We start from the raw sequence: 18,087 nt of genomic DNA on the forward strand, positions 1-18,087 counted from the left end.
CCCTGCATTTAGTATTTAGGTGGCACCCCTGGACCTCAAATTTTAGATTCGAGAGATAAAAAGAAGACACAGGCAAAGAAGAGCTGCTTACTGTAGAACATGCTGCAGAAGGTTTTGCACAAAACTCTGTCAGCAGCCTAAAGGACACGACAATTGTGGTGAGCTGTCTCGCCCTGCTGTGTTGAGGCCTCCCAGAACCCCAAAACACCTCCAGGCCATCGCCAATTGCTTGAGAACTCCCTTGGAGTAGAGGAACTACTCCCCTGCAGACCCCAGGCACCGATCCTGCAGAGTTTGGTTTACTGACTTGCTGCTCCCCATTGACTCTGACGCACCCAAGCATGAAGACTTACATCACATCCGGAGGGTCGGTTCTGTCTCCCCACCAAGTGAGAGGACACTGTTGGGTAGTTCCTAGGACTCCCCCAGGACCTGTGCGTTTTGGATGACCTAAACTGAGGGCTTGGGGTCCCAACCGCAGGATATGTCAGCTGTTAGACCAGCTAGCTCTACAGTACCACCACCACCCCCCTGTATTCTACAGTAGTGTAGGTAGTTTATGGCAACCACTGAACATGACAACCCTGATTCCTCAGGGATCGTGGAAAACAGTACAGTACGTTTCGCTCAGCCACTCGTGCTTGCTTTCTCTCCGAAAATACACAGGTTGGCGATTAGGACGTTTCAATAAGAATTTATTGGTCGAGCGACAATCGTGTGTAAAACAAATGTGCCGTGACAATCAAGAGACAGAATCATATGAAAGAAATTGATAGTACCAGTATAGTAAATACATTTCTGCCATAGTGTTAATATGATGAACAGAAGCAGTTCAGATAAAAACAGTAGCACTTGCATATTCCTAAAAATGCGCCCTAAGTAATTTGCCTAAGTGTACCTAGCCTAGATCGGCATGTGTAGCATGTCACTATGTGTATCTGTAGCCAAGAAACCCCTAGGGATGAACTAGCCCAACACCTGATGGTTTAGAATGAAGGACACCGTCTCTGCGGTGATGATGCCACCCCGAAAGGGATGTCAGACCGCTGCACATTGAAGATTCAGCATACAGGACCCCATCTAAAGGAATTATCCTCTAATTTGTAAGGAGGAGTGAGGGTTTTTATACTAAAGTGGTCACTCCAGGTTTTTTTCTGGAATCGATATGTTTTTAAAACAATCATGGATGTTTTGAAAATAATCATAAATGTTTTGTAAACAATCACCAATGCTTTTCTAAACAAATGCGATCATGCCCAGCTGGCTGTTGACAAAGGATGAAAAAAAAGTGGTGCCCTTATACAGAATAAATCTGCCATGCCTGGGGACATGTTTTTGTATGTCAGGTATAGGGATTATGATAGAATACTTCGAACCTGGTGTCAAAGAGGCAGAAGCAAGCTACTAGGTAGAAGGTCACCTGTTTAGAATTTTTATTGTCGTGTGGATGGGACAGATGTATGTAATAGGGGTCGACATGACAGGACAAGCCTAAAGGACATGACAACACCAGGACCTACCGGAGCCATGCATTAGCAATACCCAACGTGTCAGATCACCTGCAACCGAAATAAAGGATCCCATCCGGACTCCAACTACCCAGGAAGGAAGCACTTGTTGTGGGACGTCGGGCCCCTCAAGACCCACTTTGTGAGTGGCCCAGCTGTCCGGAAATTGCCCCTTCAACCTGCCTGCCCCAACCCATGTAGACCACCTTGACACACAGATTCAATTAAATTTTTTATTTATTATGATTTAGAATTCTGCAGAATTACACATAAAGATACATCTTAAAAACACATTTCATTCCACAAAAATTTCCAATGTAAATTCAAGTTGTCATTTTCATCTAAAAGCACGAATGAACATAGCAGTATCAGTCGGTCTTGGAGTTTTCAATGCAAGAAGGGGTGAACCTTAAATAATCGAATTGTCATACATGAATTCTTACATATTTATACGAATTTCTAATCGAATACTATCCTAAAACATTCAGTGATATAACTTATTATGAAATACAAACATTTAAAATTCACTATACAGTACTAGATCATGGACAAAATTAAAAAAAAAATTATCTATTCACTAATCTGTACTGTATAACCAGCAGCATAATAACAGTGCAAAGTAGTTCAATACCATAAACTCAACTTTTTTTTTTTTGCCAAGTCCTGCTTGATTCTCCATAATAAAATACAAGTATAAATTTTTATACTTACGCAATTGGTCTGGATTCAGTCTCTGTGAGTGTGCCATCAGCCTTGAGTAAGTGAATACAATAAATGCTTAACAAACCCTCTGGATAAACCTAACTTCTTTCCAACACTACCACAAAGAGCGCTGTTAGTGATTAGGTAATTTAGCCTCTGCTATACCTCTGGGGATCCTCTGAGCTATGTGCACAAATACCTTATTTTGGTATAGTACATAGAGTCAGCGTAATACACGCCTCAATAGTTTCTTATGGACTAAATTATTTTTTTACCTTTTTAAAGTGATATCTTGATTTGTGTATATTGGATTTTTGTTGTTTTGGTCTTTTTTTATTCAGATAAATATTGGTTATTTTCTAAACTGGTGTGCTGTCCATTTGTAGCGTGTTCGCTGTGTTACTGTGTCTGTTTGTACAAATGCTTTTACATGTAGCCTCCGAGATAAGCCTGACTGCTCGTGCCAAGCTACCAAGGGGGTTTGTAAGGATTATCTTAGTTGTGCGACTTCCCTACCCTGACTAGAATAAGGGTCCCAGTAACAGAAATCCACATAAACTTCTCCAAAATCTATATATAGAAACAGTTGTTTGTGATATAGAGATACCATATGTCTGACCAGTTTGGTTTATAATTTACTCATCATAAATATGCACATTTGTTTTTTGTAATTTGACATAAAAAAGATGATTTTATGAATAACATTTGTGAGCTCCACGTACATAGAAAGACATATAAACCATACATACACGAACTACATGACAAGCTCAGAAAAAACAATCACATACATTTATACTTATGGAAAAAAATCAACATATCAAAGACATCAACTTCCTCCTCCACTCACACTTACATTTCTGTTTGTATATTCTCACTCACATCACTTGTATTCTACACTTCAGTTTTTCTAGAAGTTTTCTTCATTATTATTCCTTTGGCAGGTGGGTCTTTAGATTCTTCATAAACACGAGCACATTGGATCTTTTTATCTTGGGCATTCTTCTTCAGTTATCCCTAACCCTCTGTATTTATTGTTTACCTACATTAATGCATTCCGTTTCATATTTCAGACCAGTATTTGTAAGATTTTTGTGAGACCCTTATGCTTGAATTGCTTTTAAATAAGTACAGATTGGATGGCAGCTGACACAGAGTTAAAGACATAGACAGCGCCCTGATGAAGGTTGCACTACTCTCTTACACCAACTCGTAACTTCCAGAACGTGCGTCGGCGCACCTCTGTCTACATATAGTTTTGTTTTACGAAATACATTTACAGACTTACTAACATTGCAACTGTTATTACAATATTAAGTATTCTATAGGACCCCATGACCTTTTTGTAGTTCATGGCTTTGATATGTTGATTTTTTTAAAGTATAAATGTATGCAATTGTTTTTTCTGAACATGTCAGGTAGTTCATTTTTTTCTGTCCCTGTTTTCAGTGCATTTATATGGTTTATAGGTCTTTCTAAGTACGTGGAGCTCACAAACGTGGTGTATAAAATCACTTTTTTATAGGTCAAAATATATTTTTAAAAATTGCATATTTATGATTTAATAAATTACAAACCAATATGATCTGACATATGGTATCACTACATCATAAATGTACTGTTTCTATATTTAGTCCAAACCTCTGCAAATAGAAACCCCCATTTCTAACAGTAATGCACAATGTTTATTACATGCACATAGAGAAAAGTTAATGCTAATAAGTCAGAGTAAAAATTTAAACATCTTGCTGCCTACAGAGTTATTTTCTCTTTAAAGCATCATTCTCTTCATGAATTTATAAGATGCATCATTCTAGTCCAAATGTATCAGCCACATATCTACCTGCTTCATTAAGTTTCTTGGGCTATACCCCTGTAAAGGGTACCATTTTGAATTAAAAATGTATTAACAAATCTGATAATATGCCTCAGACGTTAACATGAAATCATATTGTAAAATGTGCAAAACATATCATGCTACCATATTCACTGGTAGGCCACTGTTAGATTTCTTTTTATCAAATAGAAGCTTTAAAAATTGATGACCCATACGCAAATGTATTTGTGACTTGCTCAGAATCTTCGCCGTAACTGCAAAATGTTCTGGTTTTATAAATTAATTATCATTCTTAAGCATCATGTTCTCATTTGGACTAGGCTTGAACTTCCTATCTATCTTGTTTTCATATAATGTTTAAGAGGAAAATGCATAATTTCATAACTCTCACTTACATGAAATACAAAAAGCATTACCTAACTAGAAATCTTCAAGTAAATGTTTCTGTCTTTAGTATAGTTCACTAGCTTACCCGTCGCGCGTTGCTGCGATCTCAGAAGAAATGAAATTTAAGGAAACTTGTTATGATAATATTCAATTTACATTGTGCCATTTTTATTGAAACTTATTCATTTTAATATGGAAAACATTTTAAAGTGTTGTTTTAATTCTGTTTATTTGAGTACTTGTGGATACACAGTATTTTTTGTTTTTCCATCTGGTGCGTACACAAATAAATCAGAAGGTTTTCCGACGCGTGAGCTGGCCACATAAAGTTGTCCATGTGAGAAGCACAGATTCTCCAAATCAAGTCCACACACTTGCAGCGATTGTCCTTGTGCTTTGTTGATGGTCATTGCAAAAGCGAGTTGCACCGTAAACTGTAAACGTTCAGTATTGGAAAGATTATGAGGATCCTGGGGGGGCCGATATTTAACAAATGTTTCTTTTTTTTGCCAGAAACCTTCGCAGGAGTGTACTCAACAACTTCCCAAAGTTTCATGGCGATCGGATGAATGGTGTAGTAATGCATAAAGGACAAACAGACATACTTTCGTTTTTATATATATATATATATATATATAGATTGTCACGCAGTGAAGCATTGAATAAATGATAGAACAGACTCTGCATTAGGCTTCCCTGGAAATCAAGGTTAACGTGTCCAGAAACACAATAGTTTAGTGATGTCTGTTACATATTTGATAGTAGACTGTCGACTAAATGGTCTTTCCGCTGGAAAGGAAGAATGAAGCCTGCTCACCATCGAAAGATGTCTTTACATTGGACAGAAGTGATCTAACCTGCAACAATGTTATTCATGTGTTTTTGTATTTTATTTTATTTTAGTGTGTGTTTCTAGTTAGACAGACAACTGCTGACAGCTGCTGCTGTTGCCTGCCATGTTTGGCGGTGATACTCCCAGACTCTCAACCTTCCTATTCACGACGGTCACAGCTACTGTTTCCCCATATTTCCCTGTTTAGGCTTTATTTGTACCGATTGATACTGCAACTGTATGCTGATGCTCTTCCGATATTGAGATTCGGCTGAGTTTCATGTACTACTCTCTATGGGCTGTTCAACTACTTACTTTGATTTTGAACTTTATGCTCCTTTGATCTCACTCTTTTTCTCTAACTCTTTATGAGTTCTATTAACTTTTGATTCTGGACCTTTATTTAGAATAGGGATTAGTTATTTTGTGGCACAAGTTTGTCATTTAGCATTACTATTGATTCTAACCATATTTTTTCTTCATACTTTTTTGTAAACCGATTTTTCTGACATTCAAAAACGGTGGCAAGGATCTGTCGTCTTGAAGAAGAATTTGGCACGTAGTTGGAGCACAATCTTGTAAATCACAGATTGAACTTGTACTGGAAATAACATTTTTGATTCTTTCCACACTATCGCCCCCTTAAAGACCTTCTACCTTTATCTTTCTACTTAAAGCACTGGCTGTGACTAAGGGTAGACGAAACCTGTAGGGTGCAGATATTTGGATGTTGTTCCCTAGAGAATTGTGCAATTTTTCCAAATCTTCCACATAACGAACATTCACCTGAATTTCCAGAAAGGGTGTGTAGAAATGTCAAAGGGAGAGACTGGTGTCAGGGAGGCTGAGTTATGGAGGCATTCACACTAGCAACACTGCAGACACTAACAGAGATACTTCTTAACTGTAATATTAGTAGCCAAGCAGAGTTGCGGACGGCTGAACAGTGAGCATGGCCATATACAGTATTTACAAGGCAGTAGCCTGCCCCCGTTACGCAAACACTTACCCCGTGCTAATGGAAAGCAGCAAGCGTTGCTTTAAAGTTACAAACAAGCTGTGGGTGCGCCTGGGAAAGGTGTGCGAGGCTGTAGACTGCTTGGCACCCATACACGGAAAGGCTGATGAAAGAGAAGTGCAAGTGAGATGTGAAATCAGGTCTCACAAGACGGAGGTGAAGAAATGTGCACACGAGAACAGTGGCGAACATATTTATATCAGTTTCTTTTCTAAATATTCAGAAATTGCGCAAATAAACAATGAGCGCAATATACCTCGATGGAGCAGAATTTCGCGAAAGGCAATCTGCTCGGATTAAGACCCCCGTAATAAATACTAACAGTGTGCAGTTGAGATTAACACACACATTACATGAACCGTTTTGCGCATGTGTGTACTAATTGTGTACTAATGCTTGAAAGAACTAAGTTGCGTTTACATTTGCATTGCAAAAGAACAGGAAATAATGCACGCTAGGCCCCAATTTACATATTTTCGCACCTTGCTTTATAAATAATAAATAGTGCTGCTTTTGCCTTAAGCTTTCACTAGGAAAACCTATAACGGGATAGTGCAAAGGTGGGTGGTAAACAGTGAAAAGTACATTTCCATGAAATTAATGAATGTTTATGTTTCATTTGCCGTAGTGAGCCGAAATGGGCCTCCGTTATTCTCAAATTAGTCGGATAGATGAGGGGCTGGAAATTGAGCGAGAATGAGCTACCAAAGCAAACAGAAGTGCTGAATGCTGCAAACGAGGGACAAAAGTTCACGGATGCTCAGAACAGAGTGCATTGTTCGCCTGCCAAGAGATGTGACTGGCCGTGGGTTCCAAGACCTCTTCTGTGAACATGGTAGAGAAATACATGAGCATTTATGTGAATGTATCATGTATTGCATTAAAAGAATGAGTCAAAATTGATGTAATGAGAAAGGATGTAGTACAATGGACACGTACAAATTATTAATGAAATCCCAGTGGTGTGACAGACCACTACCTAAATCCACCAATGAGCTGTTGTATTTCATTAATTGTTTCAACTGATGTGGGACGGACATATAGGTTTTAGGGTATTACTGGGGTGCCTTTAGGGGTGTGGTTAGAGCGCGTTTTAGCCAATAGCTTTTCGAGAGGGGTGATGCGTTGCTGTTTGTCAGTTTGTAGAGAGGCCTAGCTGTTCCTGTCCCTGTCCCGTTCCTGTCTCTGAAATCTTTGTTCCCTGGCTCTATTTCAGGGGATCCCCACCCTCTCATCGGCCAAGGGGGTGGTATTTCACAGATCCTTTGGGTTTGTATTATTCTGACTCGTACTTTGCATAATTATTTGCAAATATATTTTTATGTCTAAAACTCATGCCTCTTAATCTATCCCCTCTGCCACATGTACATTGTTTCGTATTATTTTACTGAAACTGATCTCTCTAAATCTATCCACTCATTCATGTGTATATCGTTATTTGGTGATGAGAATGACACGGTTTGCATTTGCTGAGGTTTTCACTCCCTCTTGTGGATTTGTTTGCATTTGTAACCGTATGCAATGAGCATTTATTCATAAATTTGAGATAAAACTTCATTAATCTTACCGTGAGTCTGTGATTATATAGCTGGTTAGATAGAACTAGCATTACCATCAACTATTCAACTAATTGGTCCATCGACCAAGAGGAAAGAGAGTTAATGTATAGGTTTAGATATGTATTTAGGGATGCCAAACATGAATCTGTTAAGTGAATTAATTTTTACGTTATTACAAAAACTTGACCCCCAGCGCATCAGGGATTCGGGTGAATGTGTATGGGCCATTAGAATGTTATAGAGTATTGATCCCTGATTAGGTGGTGAGCACTGGATCACCTTTCCTAGTTAGTGTTTGCATTCACTGACACAACTTTTTTCTCCCGCACCAAATATTTCAACAGATCTTAACACATATTCCCCCACGTTTTTGACTGAGTCTGTCTCATCCTAAAAGAGTATATAAACATATCTGTTGAGTGGTCTCTAGTCATTTCTTTACACTGTGTCCCTTGTAGGCTCCTGTTTCCCCCTCGCGCTAACCTCTGTGACATCAGCTGGCGGTCTAGAATGCCAGCTGATACTCAGTTTGACAGTTGACAGAGCTTAGAGATTGAACTGGCTGCTGTGCACAGTTGCTCCTGCCGGTGTGTTGTATAAGACCTAAATTAATGAAATTGTAAAACCTACCTTTGTCCGGTTTCACCTTAACAATGGCGACGAGGTGAGGCATGCAACACACCGGAACATCCATGCATATCGGCCAGAAAAGGTGAAGAGAAATGGAATATACGCAAGAAAAGGAACCGGAAGCGTGAAAAAGAAGAGGGAAAATAAACATGAAGGGCTGCTTCAAGACAAAAAGGAACAAAGAATAGGAGCGACAAAGTGGAAAAAAAAGAAGAAATGTGAAACTGACCAATGACGGAAAAAAAGTAAGGAGGAAAAATCGATTCGATTGTGAATCAAGTGGATTGTTCGGGATAGCATGATTGGCCAGAAAAAAAAGGTACTCCGAGGAACCGTAAGGAGAGCACCGAGAGACTGGCCGGAAAATCACAACGCTGAGGTAAATGTTGAGGAGAGCTTCGGGTTGACGGTGACAAAGCAATGGCTAGCGCGGTGTACTGACTTAAGCACGCAGGGTGAAAGCCATCTTGAGAGGATAAAAGTTGACAGTATAGTTTAAGCGTGCCTTGTCGCGCTCATGTGACTCCATTTTAAAAAAAATACCAGAAAGAAAAGCAATGTCAATTTTGTTTTTGAACTGTGCATCATAAAGTTGTCTTAGGAATAACAGGATGGCAAGTGTTAATAAATACAACTTATCACCACCACAGGCATTTCTAGCCGCATCGGGTGAACCGGCATTGAAGTGGCAAGAATGGTTAGAATTTTCCATTAATTACATATCCACATGTGAAAACGAGGATGAACCACTGAAACCAGAAGAAGAAAAATATATATTATTGCATTGTTTAGGGGCTAGAGGCCTAAAGGTATACAATAAGATTAACAAAAAGGTATGAGTAGGCGCACAAGGAGATGTATAAACACATGCTTTGGAAGCCTTAGATAATTACTATAAACCAACGGTCTGTGTGGTGGTGAACAGATATACATTTTACCACCGGAAGCAAGGTAAAGATGAAAGTGGGGAGGACTATGTCGCAATACTCAAAAATTTGGCACTTGCATGTACATTTGGGGAGCTGCATGATGATTTAATCAGACACCAAATTGTCATGTGTGCGACTAACCCTGATATTAAGGATGCACTATGGGCAAAAACCTCTTAACGACGTAATTGAAATCGTAAAACATGCAAAATTAACAGGAAGATGTGCCAAAGCGGTAATAAATGAAAGTAAAACAAAGGAGGAAGAACGCAGCGTGGTGGCAAAAATAAGTGGCAGAAAAACAAGAGAGAAAACTGCAGGAGAAAAAGCAAGGAAAGGTATAGAAATGATCTCAAAAGTGGGGGAAAAAATGGGACCAGCGCAAATGTTACAGATGTGGAAGCAATAGACATTTAGCAAATGATTGGAAGTGTCCGGCAAGGAATATCAAATGCAGCAAGTGTGGATTAGTGGGACATTTCCAAAAAGTGTGTTACAGAAAGGTGAGCGGAAGGGTCAGATTAGTTGATGGGAAAACAGAATATGAAGAAGATTCCTCTGACGAGTCGGATTACAATCTCTGTGTACTCCATGTTAACGATGGAAGTGAGGAGCAAGGTAAAGAGACGGAAAAGAAAAAGAAGCCCATATGCAAATTGCTATTGGAGGGGTAAAAATGTAAATTGTTGCAGATTCAGGATCTCCATGTACTACTGTCGATAGAAAGGTTGGAGAGAGAAGTTTTAAAATGCACTAGGACATAGAATGGAATCTCCAGACATAACGTTGAAGACATTCACAGGAGAACCTATCGAAGTAGTGGGGTACAGGGAACTGAAATTTGAATTTAAGGACAGAGAAACAACCAGGAAACTATATGTGGCTGCTAAGGGAACTTCGGTATTAGGATTGAAGGACCAAGGCAGGTTAGGCATTACACTAAACCCTAACAGTGCAGAGCCGGTATTATTAACTCATCAGGAAAAGAGAGTCAATACTGATATGGTAAGCAGGTTTCCTGAGGTTTTCATTGGCACCATCGGAAGACTTAAAGGATTTCAACATAAAATAAAACTGAAAGAAGATGCTGTACCATGTGTTTACAAGGTAAGACACATACCTTTCACTTTAAGGAAGGAGGTCAAGACACAGTTGAAGGTGCTACTTGAGGCGAACATCATTGAGCCGACAGAATCATCGGAAAGGTTTGCGCCGTTGGTGGTTGCACACAAGCCCAATGGCAAGTTAAGATTATGTTTGGACTTGCGCGACCTAAACAAAAGCATCTTGGTTGACCAGTACTCACTACTGAAAATAAACGAAATGCTGTCATTGACAAAAGGTATGAAGGTATTTTCAACAGTAGACTTGACTGCCACATACCACCAGGTTCCGTTACACCCGGACAGCAGCTGCCTAACCAGCTTCATATTACTGTTCGGTGTTATAGGTTTAAAAGAGTAACTTTTGGCCTGGCTTCGGCAGCGGCACTATTTCAAAGACTCATGGATGATATTTTTAAGGATGTCAAAAACGTGCTCATCTTTCAAGATGACATCCTTGTAATGGGAGAAAACCAAACAGAGCATGATCAAAAACTATCAAAGGTACTCAAAACTCTAGTAGAATATGGATTGACAGCGGAGTATGCTAAATGCAAGTTTGCGGAAAAAACAGTGACATACCTGGGGCATGAAATTACACCTGAAGGTATAAAACCAAAGAGAGGGTTAGTTAAGGCCACTGAGGATGCTCCTGTACCACAAACAAGGGAAGAATTGAGAGCCTTCTTAGGGCTAGTAGAATTTTATTCAAAATTTGTAAGGAATTTCTCAACAAAAACATATGAAATTAGACAATTACTTAAGAATAAAAACAAATTTGTATGCTCAGTATGTTGCAACAAGGCATTTGTAGACCTGAAAAGAGAAGTTTGCGAAGCTCCACCCCTACAAGGATTTGACCCAGATCTAAAGAGTGTAGTCAAAACAGACGCAAGTGGAAAAGGTATAGGAGCTGTGCTTACGCAAATTGGGCCAGAAGGAAAGGAATTGACAGTTGCCTTTCCATCACGTTCACTCAGCCCCACCGAGGAGAAATACTAGGTCATTGAGCGTGAGGCACTGGCGTGTGTATGGGGTTTGGAGCATTTCCGCCAATATATGTGGGGAAAAAGAGTGACTATAAGGTGTGATCACAAACCTCTGACAAAAGAGTTAACTGTGAAGGGAATGTATAACGCTTCTCCTAGATTAGCAAGATGTCAGTCAGGTTATTGGACTATAACTACAATGGACAGTATCTTCCGGGTGCTAGAAATGTAGTGGCAGATTTTCTCAGGCGTTTACCCCTACCAGGAAGTGAGGAGGAGGAATGTAAAGAAGATGAGTTCTGCGTGGCAAATATTAGCGAAGAATTTCCAAGCATTCATAGAGATGAATGGATAAAGGAATATGAACAGGATGAAGTGATACAATAAATAAACAAACATTATCAATAGTTGGCCGAGCAAAAAACACATTTAAAAAAAACTGAGACCGCACTGGGAACTCATGAACGAATTATCTGTGGAAGGCAGACTAATTTTAAGGCAGGGAAAGGTAATACCCCCGAGACACTAAGAAAAGAAATTCTGGACATATGCCACATAGGACATATGGGTATCAATAAGACAAAACGGAGATTAAAATGTTGGTACTGGTGGCCAGGGTGTGATTTGGAAATTGAGAGGAGATTCAGGACCTGTGCACAGTGTGAAATCTCTGACAAATCCCACGTCACACTTAAACCACCTTTGCATCCTTTGCCTAGCCCGGAGATACCATGGGAGAGTGTAGGCATAGATATCATGGGCCCAATACGATGTTAAGGAGATCAAGTGTCTATCGAGCTTTTGGTGGACCATTTGTCGAAATGGCCGGAGGTCAAGATACTCCATAAAGTTAAAGCAAACGACATTGTCAAGTTCCTCGACTGAGTGTTTACGAGAGAAGGCATCCCTAAAACTGTTGTAAGTGACAATGGCAGACAATTCACACCTGTTGCCTTCAAAACGTTCATTGATAGAAATGGTATTACACATAAAACCACATCTGTATACCACCCAGCAGGTAATGGAGCAGTGGAAAGATTTAACAGAGCGTTGAAAGGAACTATATAACTAGCAAACAACAATTAGCTGAGTTGGAAAATGGAAGTAAAGAAAATGATTTGGGCATACTGAATAACACCAAGGGAAAGCACGGGTATCAGCCCATTTGAAAATATGAGAGGAAGAACAGCACTGTCCAAGTACAATGTGGGGTGGCTTAAGACAAGTAGAAAGGCTAATTGGTCGGCAGAGGAGTTCAGGAAGAACGTACAAAAAGCACAGAAGGCATACAAAAAACGTTATGACACAAAACACGCATGCAAACCCCTAACCATCCAAGTAGGAGATAGAGTGAGGGTTAAAAGAAGTGGGCACATTGAGAAAGGACAGAACAGGTTCACCCAACCATTGGTTGTGGAAAAATTATTTTTGCAATTCAGCCTTCCTCAACGATGGGAAAGGGTGGCATGCATGTTTACTATCTAAATGTGAGAGGAAGGACAAAATAGAAAATGGAAAAAAAGAGGGGTTGGAGACTGACAAACCAGCGGAGGAGGGAGTTTGTAGGGACTATGATAAGACATATGCACTTTGATTGGCTGTGTGGAGATGTGTTGGAAGAAGAAGGGGCAGAGAGTAAGGGACATGTGTTACCCCAAAACGAGGTTGATAGCGCTCCTCTAAATCACTCAGGAGCAAATAGATTCCATTGTGGAAAACAGAGATCTCAGCAGCAGCGAACCTACTGACGCATCCGGAGCAGAAAGTACTGAATTTTCTGAAGAACTGGAGTCTGAATGTGGTACCACCACTGCAGAAACCACCACCAGTAGATGCGGACCTACTATGGCCATGCCAAGCAAGTTCAAAGACTTTGTGTGCAACTAACTATGGGGGTGATGCTACCTACCACCACTGTTCTCCTGATGGAGCAAGGATTCGCACGTATAGCGCCTTGCTCGTATGCAAAACCCTTGTCTACACTGCATAATAATATTAACACCACTGTTCGTCATTTATAAAGTTTTCCCCTACACGCGGGTGTCCCTAGGATGCTTGCTTGTTTGTCTTTTCACGTACTAACGAAGCTTGCACTGAAAATGGCTGCTTTGCCACAATTCAGTCTGCGCATGCGTCGGTCATACCCATGTGATGTGACGCACTCGCATTCTGGAGGGATTCTGTGCTCATGCGCATTGATGCTAAATATGGCCGCTTGTCTCTCACCACGCTCTCTGCTTACTGCAGCAGCTTTCAGCCTATCTATTCTTTCGCATTAATCCTTAATGCTATAGTCATTATAAAAGTAAGGGTTGGTTGTCTCTTATCATGGTATACAGTGCGATCATTTTTATGTATGATTCTAATTTGTTTTCGCTTACTTTGCATGTACCGCGTCTTTGTGGGCTGGGTAATCATGAGCGGAGCCATGCTTGAAGCTCTGCTGGGTACCGTCACGTGACCAGAGAAAGTTCCAACTGCGCAGAAGCTAAACCTAGCCAGCTGGCTCCTGAAGCACAATGCGCCTGGGAACGTCGCTGGGAATACGGCACCTCACCTTGGAAATAGCAATACTGTTGCTACCTATTGAAAACTGTCCTGTACTGCTGTATTCTATGCATGGGAACGTGAACCTGAGGGGCGGGTATTCAAAATTGCATATTAATCATGTGAAACTGAATTCTAGGAGGTGGTGAAGATCACACCACCTCTCCTGACCAATCATAATATGGAAAACTGTCACTTGCAACATTAGGGGGTGGTCTGAGGGTCCCTAAAATTGTATAATTACCCTAGTTTAGCTTAGGAAAATTGTCCGACTTGTCCGAGTAGCAGACCTGTCACTGACCCTACGATCTCAATAGGTGCTCATTCTGAACGTGCTGCGGAGCACTTTGTCCATACTTTCCACAAACTCCCAAGGGGTGGAAAATCCTAAGTGCTGGCGAAGCACTTTTCTGGGGAATTCGAAAATCCAATCGGGGTTTCTGGCGGATTACTTGCAGGAGGGGGTAACGCAGGCGTTGCTGTCCGAAGCTGTGGGTGTTGGTCGTACCCTGGGAGGCCCAGTCCTTGATCCGAACCTGAGGGGTATCCTGTCCTTATTTCTCCGTGAGCTGTACCTGCTCACAGTCTGGCATTCCTTTTCTGAGGGTCCCTGTCCCCGTCTTCCCCACTGACCCGTGGCCAGGGTTGGTCTTCAATCTGAATTAGGTAAATATAGATTGTGGGTTGCGTATCTCTTTTTCTCTCTCTCTCTCTCTTTCTGATCTGTTAAAACACTCTTACCTGTGTTATTTGCCATATTACCATTGAACTTATATGTGCCTGAATTGTAGTTGGTTCCTTCTCTCCCCCTCTCCTTTAGAAATTCATTGATTTTATAAACTATAGCATGTTCCCGTTTTTCCCTTTCCTTTAGTGGATTGCAGTGAAAGTAGCAAGAATAGTTCAATACTTAGGTTAAGTACATGTCCTAGGTCCCATTCCCTTCCTATGTTCTAGTGTAAAGTGGCAGTGAATAGTATGTGCTAAACTTCTCCCAGTAGTTTCCCTATATTCTAAATGGTCATATTGTTTGTGCAAAGTTACCTTTTGGTACTGATTTTGATGTTTGATATATTACTTTGTGTATCGCTTATTATTTTGGCTTCTTCACTTTGAATTCTTATATAAAAACTCAAACTTAATCAGGTGTCTGTGGTCATTTTACAAAAACTGTGGAAAGTATAGTACGGATTTTAAGGTGTATTGGATGATAGGCCTGTCTACTTTTCCTTAACAGCTCCAGGTCCGTCAAAGAATTGCGCCTGTGGTAAGTCGGGTGCATGGTAAGCAGAGGTAAATCCAAATCTGATTACTCCTAGCAGCGTGCAGGAGGAGAGATCCTCACCCAGTTTCACCCAAACGAAGTTAATGAGTTCTTCACGCCAAGGGCCCAGTGCGTGTTAGAGAATTGGTAACCCGGGTGACCTGGGGAAAACTGCGCGCTCTAGCACTCCCCTCACCCCCTGCTCTACTGTTAACTTCCTTTGGGAAGGAGATGTGTTGAGTTGTCTCTAATCATTTCTTTACACTGTGTCCCTTGTAGGCTCCCGTTTCCCCCTCGCGCTAACGTCTGTGACATCAGCTGGAGTTCTAGAATGGCAGCTGATACTCAGTTTGACAGTTGACAGAGTTTAGAGACTGAACTGGTAGCTGTGCACAGGTGCTCTGCCGGTGTGTTGTATAAGTAGACCTAAATAAATGAAATTGTAAAACCTACCTTGGTCCGGTTTCATCTTAACAATATCTCACTAACATTACGTATAAAAACATGCACTGCCAACATCATAAGGTTGGCACCTTGCCTACTTCAGCTTGCTAGTTGGCATCTTGCCATACAAAATAAGAACGTTCACTACAGATGTCCAAGCAGGCTTCCATACGTTCATGCAACACGCTCGAATCAGACTAGAACGCTGCACCTTCTATGACGTGCGAGGCGTCGCTGTGACTGCAGGAAGCACGGGCTTCCATTGACCTCAACGCTGCTCCAATGGTAGCCGAGCCGCCTGCGCACCCTTCTATTGGCGGAGCGGATTCAAACCCCCTTTCGCGCCAGGCGTGCGACAACCCCAATTGGGTGGCTAAACGCAGCCTTTGTGCGGGCCTGTTTGCATCCGGGTTTCCTGGCGAGGGCCGAGTGACGGCAGTACGATCACTAGAGCAGTAGTGGAGGAGACCGTCTCAAAACACCGGGAACAGACGGACAGTTGCCTCCGAGGCGCGGGACCCCAGAGCCGCACGGAGACCAGCCACTAAGCAGAGCAGGGACCGGCCAAGGGTTGGGAGTCCGAGAGCTCTAAAGGCCGGCAGAGTGAGGAGCAGACCCTTGGAGGCGCTGGTGTGCGGACTGCGATCATCGCCGGTGTCCAGCACCTGAGCAGCGCGGCATCTACTCGGCCGCAGGATGGCCTCTGCCCTGTACGCGTGCACCAAGTGTCACCAGCGCTACCCCTTCGAGGAGCTATCCCAAGGCCAACAGCTCTGTAAGGTACGTGTTTACGCGACTGGAAAGTCAGGCCCGTGGGGTTATGTTATGTTCAGGACCCAGATCCTTAACACGAATCTGTTTTTACGTCCTTTCGTGTGACCAAACGCTGTGCTCGCTCTGGGTTGATCCCCCCTCCCTGGTTGCCGCTGAGTCACTGGGCTCGCTGCGTGTGTTGTGCAAGAACCTTCCCGGCATCTCAGCGGACTTGTCTTCTGGGCGGGACCCAGGAGCACTCATCACCTTGAGGTGAAATGCAGAGGCTTTGGCTGAGTTACCTGCCTCCCAGAAGCTTGACTCTTTACAAAGCTGACCTAGCCGAGGCGGAAGCTTGGTGTGTGTTAACTACAGAAGCCGGCCGGTATGCGTCATTGGCAGATTAGTAGCCCCGCCCACAGGAAATAGTCAAAGCTTGCTAACTGTAGTTGCTGGGATTTGGAATCGTACTTTTTATTTTTGGTATGAGAATGTATTGTGCACTCTTTCCTTTAGTTATCTCTACATGTATGCAGTTTATGCCTCCCACAGCCCCTGCAGTCGTTTGATCTGTTAACAGATCTCTTGGTACGTCTATATTACAGTTTTTTCAAAGTAATGGTAGGAAGTAACACATTTTTTCTTTCGAGGTAGGGGATTTGGAATTTATTAGGGTTACACACACAATATTCTTACATGGGCTGTCAACCAGCCCTCTTCTTTCACCCGCTACACAATGGGGCAGGGGGTCATCTCACTTCGGCCATTGGTTAACTTTACTGTGGATAACCTTGTTTTCACAAGAGGTACATCAACACTCAACAGTAGTTCCCTTAGGTTACCGGGACTACTGTGGTAGTAAGTGATTTTATTTTTTGCCATACTTTTTTAAGGGCTCGGCAGCTTCACTAGCAATAACGTTTTGCAAAGCCAAAAGACTGGCTTCCATTCTAAATAGTTACTCTCGCAAGGACAAGGGTATTATTGGGCTCAGTAATCGGCCCCACGTGTATAGGAAATTCTTTGTGAATTGGTATTATGCTGGTGTAGCTGTCACGTGGGGTCTTCAAAGTGCGAACCCTCATAATGTACAAAGAGAAATCAGAACCCTTGCACTCGAGTCTGAAGTCAGAAAAGACTAATATAATCCAGGGTGCTGCATACGTTTTTGTTAACAGTGAAGGCGTGCGATTGTGGCATATTCTACTTGGGCTGTTCAGGTTCAAGAGCTTTCTTCTAGCCTTGAGCGTTGGTGTTAAGGATATATCGTTCATTCTTCAAGAATGAGAGTGCAGGGAATACGAGCGTGAGGGTTCTTTTTTTTCCTTATACATTTCTGACACATCAGTGACGCTCATCTTGTGTGACAGAGTAATGGTATTGGAACAGGGTCAAGGCAAAATATCCTTCTTTTATTTTTTAATAAAAAATTGCGAAACAAACAATTTCCACCGCCAAAAGTGCACCCTAAGTGGTAGTTGACCATCGTGTACAATAATTTAGAGTCTAAAAATACATTTAGGAGTGCTGTGTTTTTAATGACTAACAAGCACGTAAAGACCGCCAGATATTCCAAAGGAGTTTATTT

General features: G+C 41.6%; 1 protein-coding gene across 2 annotated transcripts in view; it reads left to right on the forward strand.

The window, feature by feature from the left end:
• The first annotated feature begins 16,019 nt into the window (after nt 1-16,019).
• Nucleotides 16,020-18,087, forward strand: part of FAM76B (family with sequence similarity 76 member B) — a 153,725-nt gene continuing 151,657 nt past the window's right edge. Inside the window, exon 1 of one of the 2 annotated variants that reach the window (XR_015299360.1) lies at nt 16,020-16,526. Coding sequence is in view for 1 of the 2 variants with exons in the window: in XM_086935297.1 (XP_086791423.1) it covers nt 16,443-16,526 (84 nt within the window). In the remaining variant the exon portion in view is untranslated. The remainder of the gene's footprint in view (nt 16,527-18,087) is intronic. The other variant, XM_086935297.1, reaches the window with a different exon arrangement.

This window comes from Lissotriton vulgaris, chromosome 8 (assembly GCF_964263255.1).
Source record: "Lissotriton vulgaris chromosome 8, aLisVul1.2, whole genome shotgun sequence".
NCBI lineage: Eukaryota > Metazoa > Chordata > Amphibia > Caudata > Salamandridae > Lissotriton > Lissotriton vulgaris.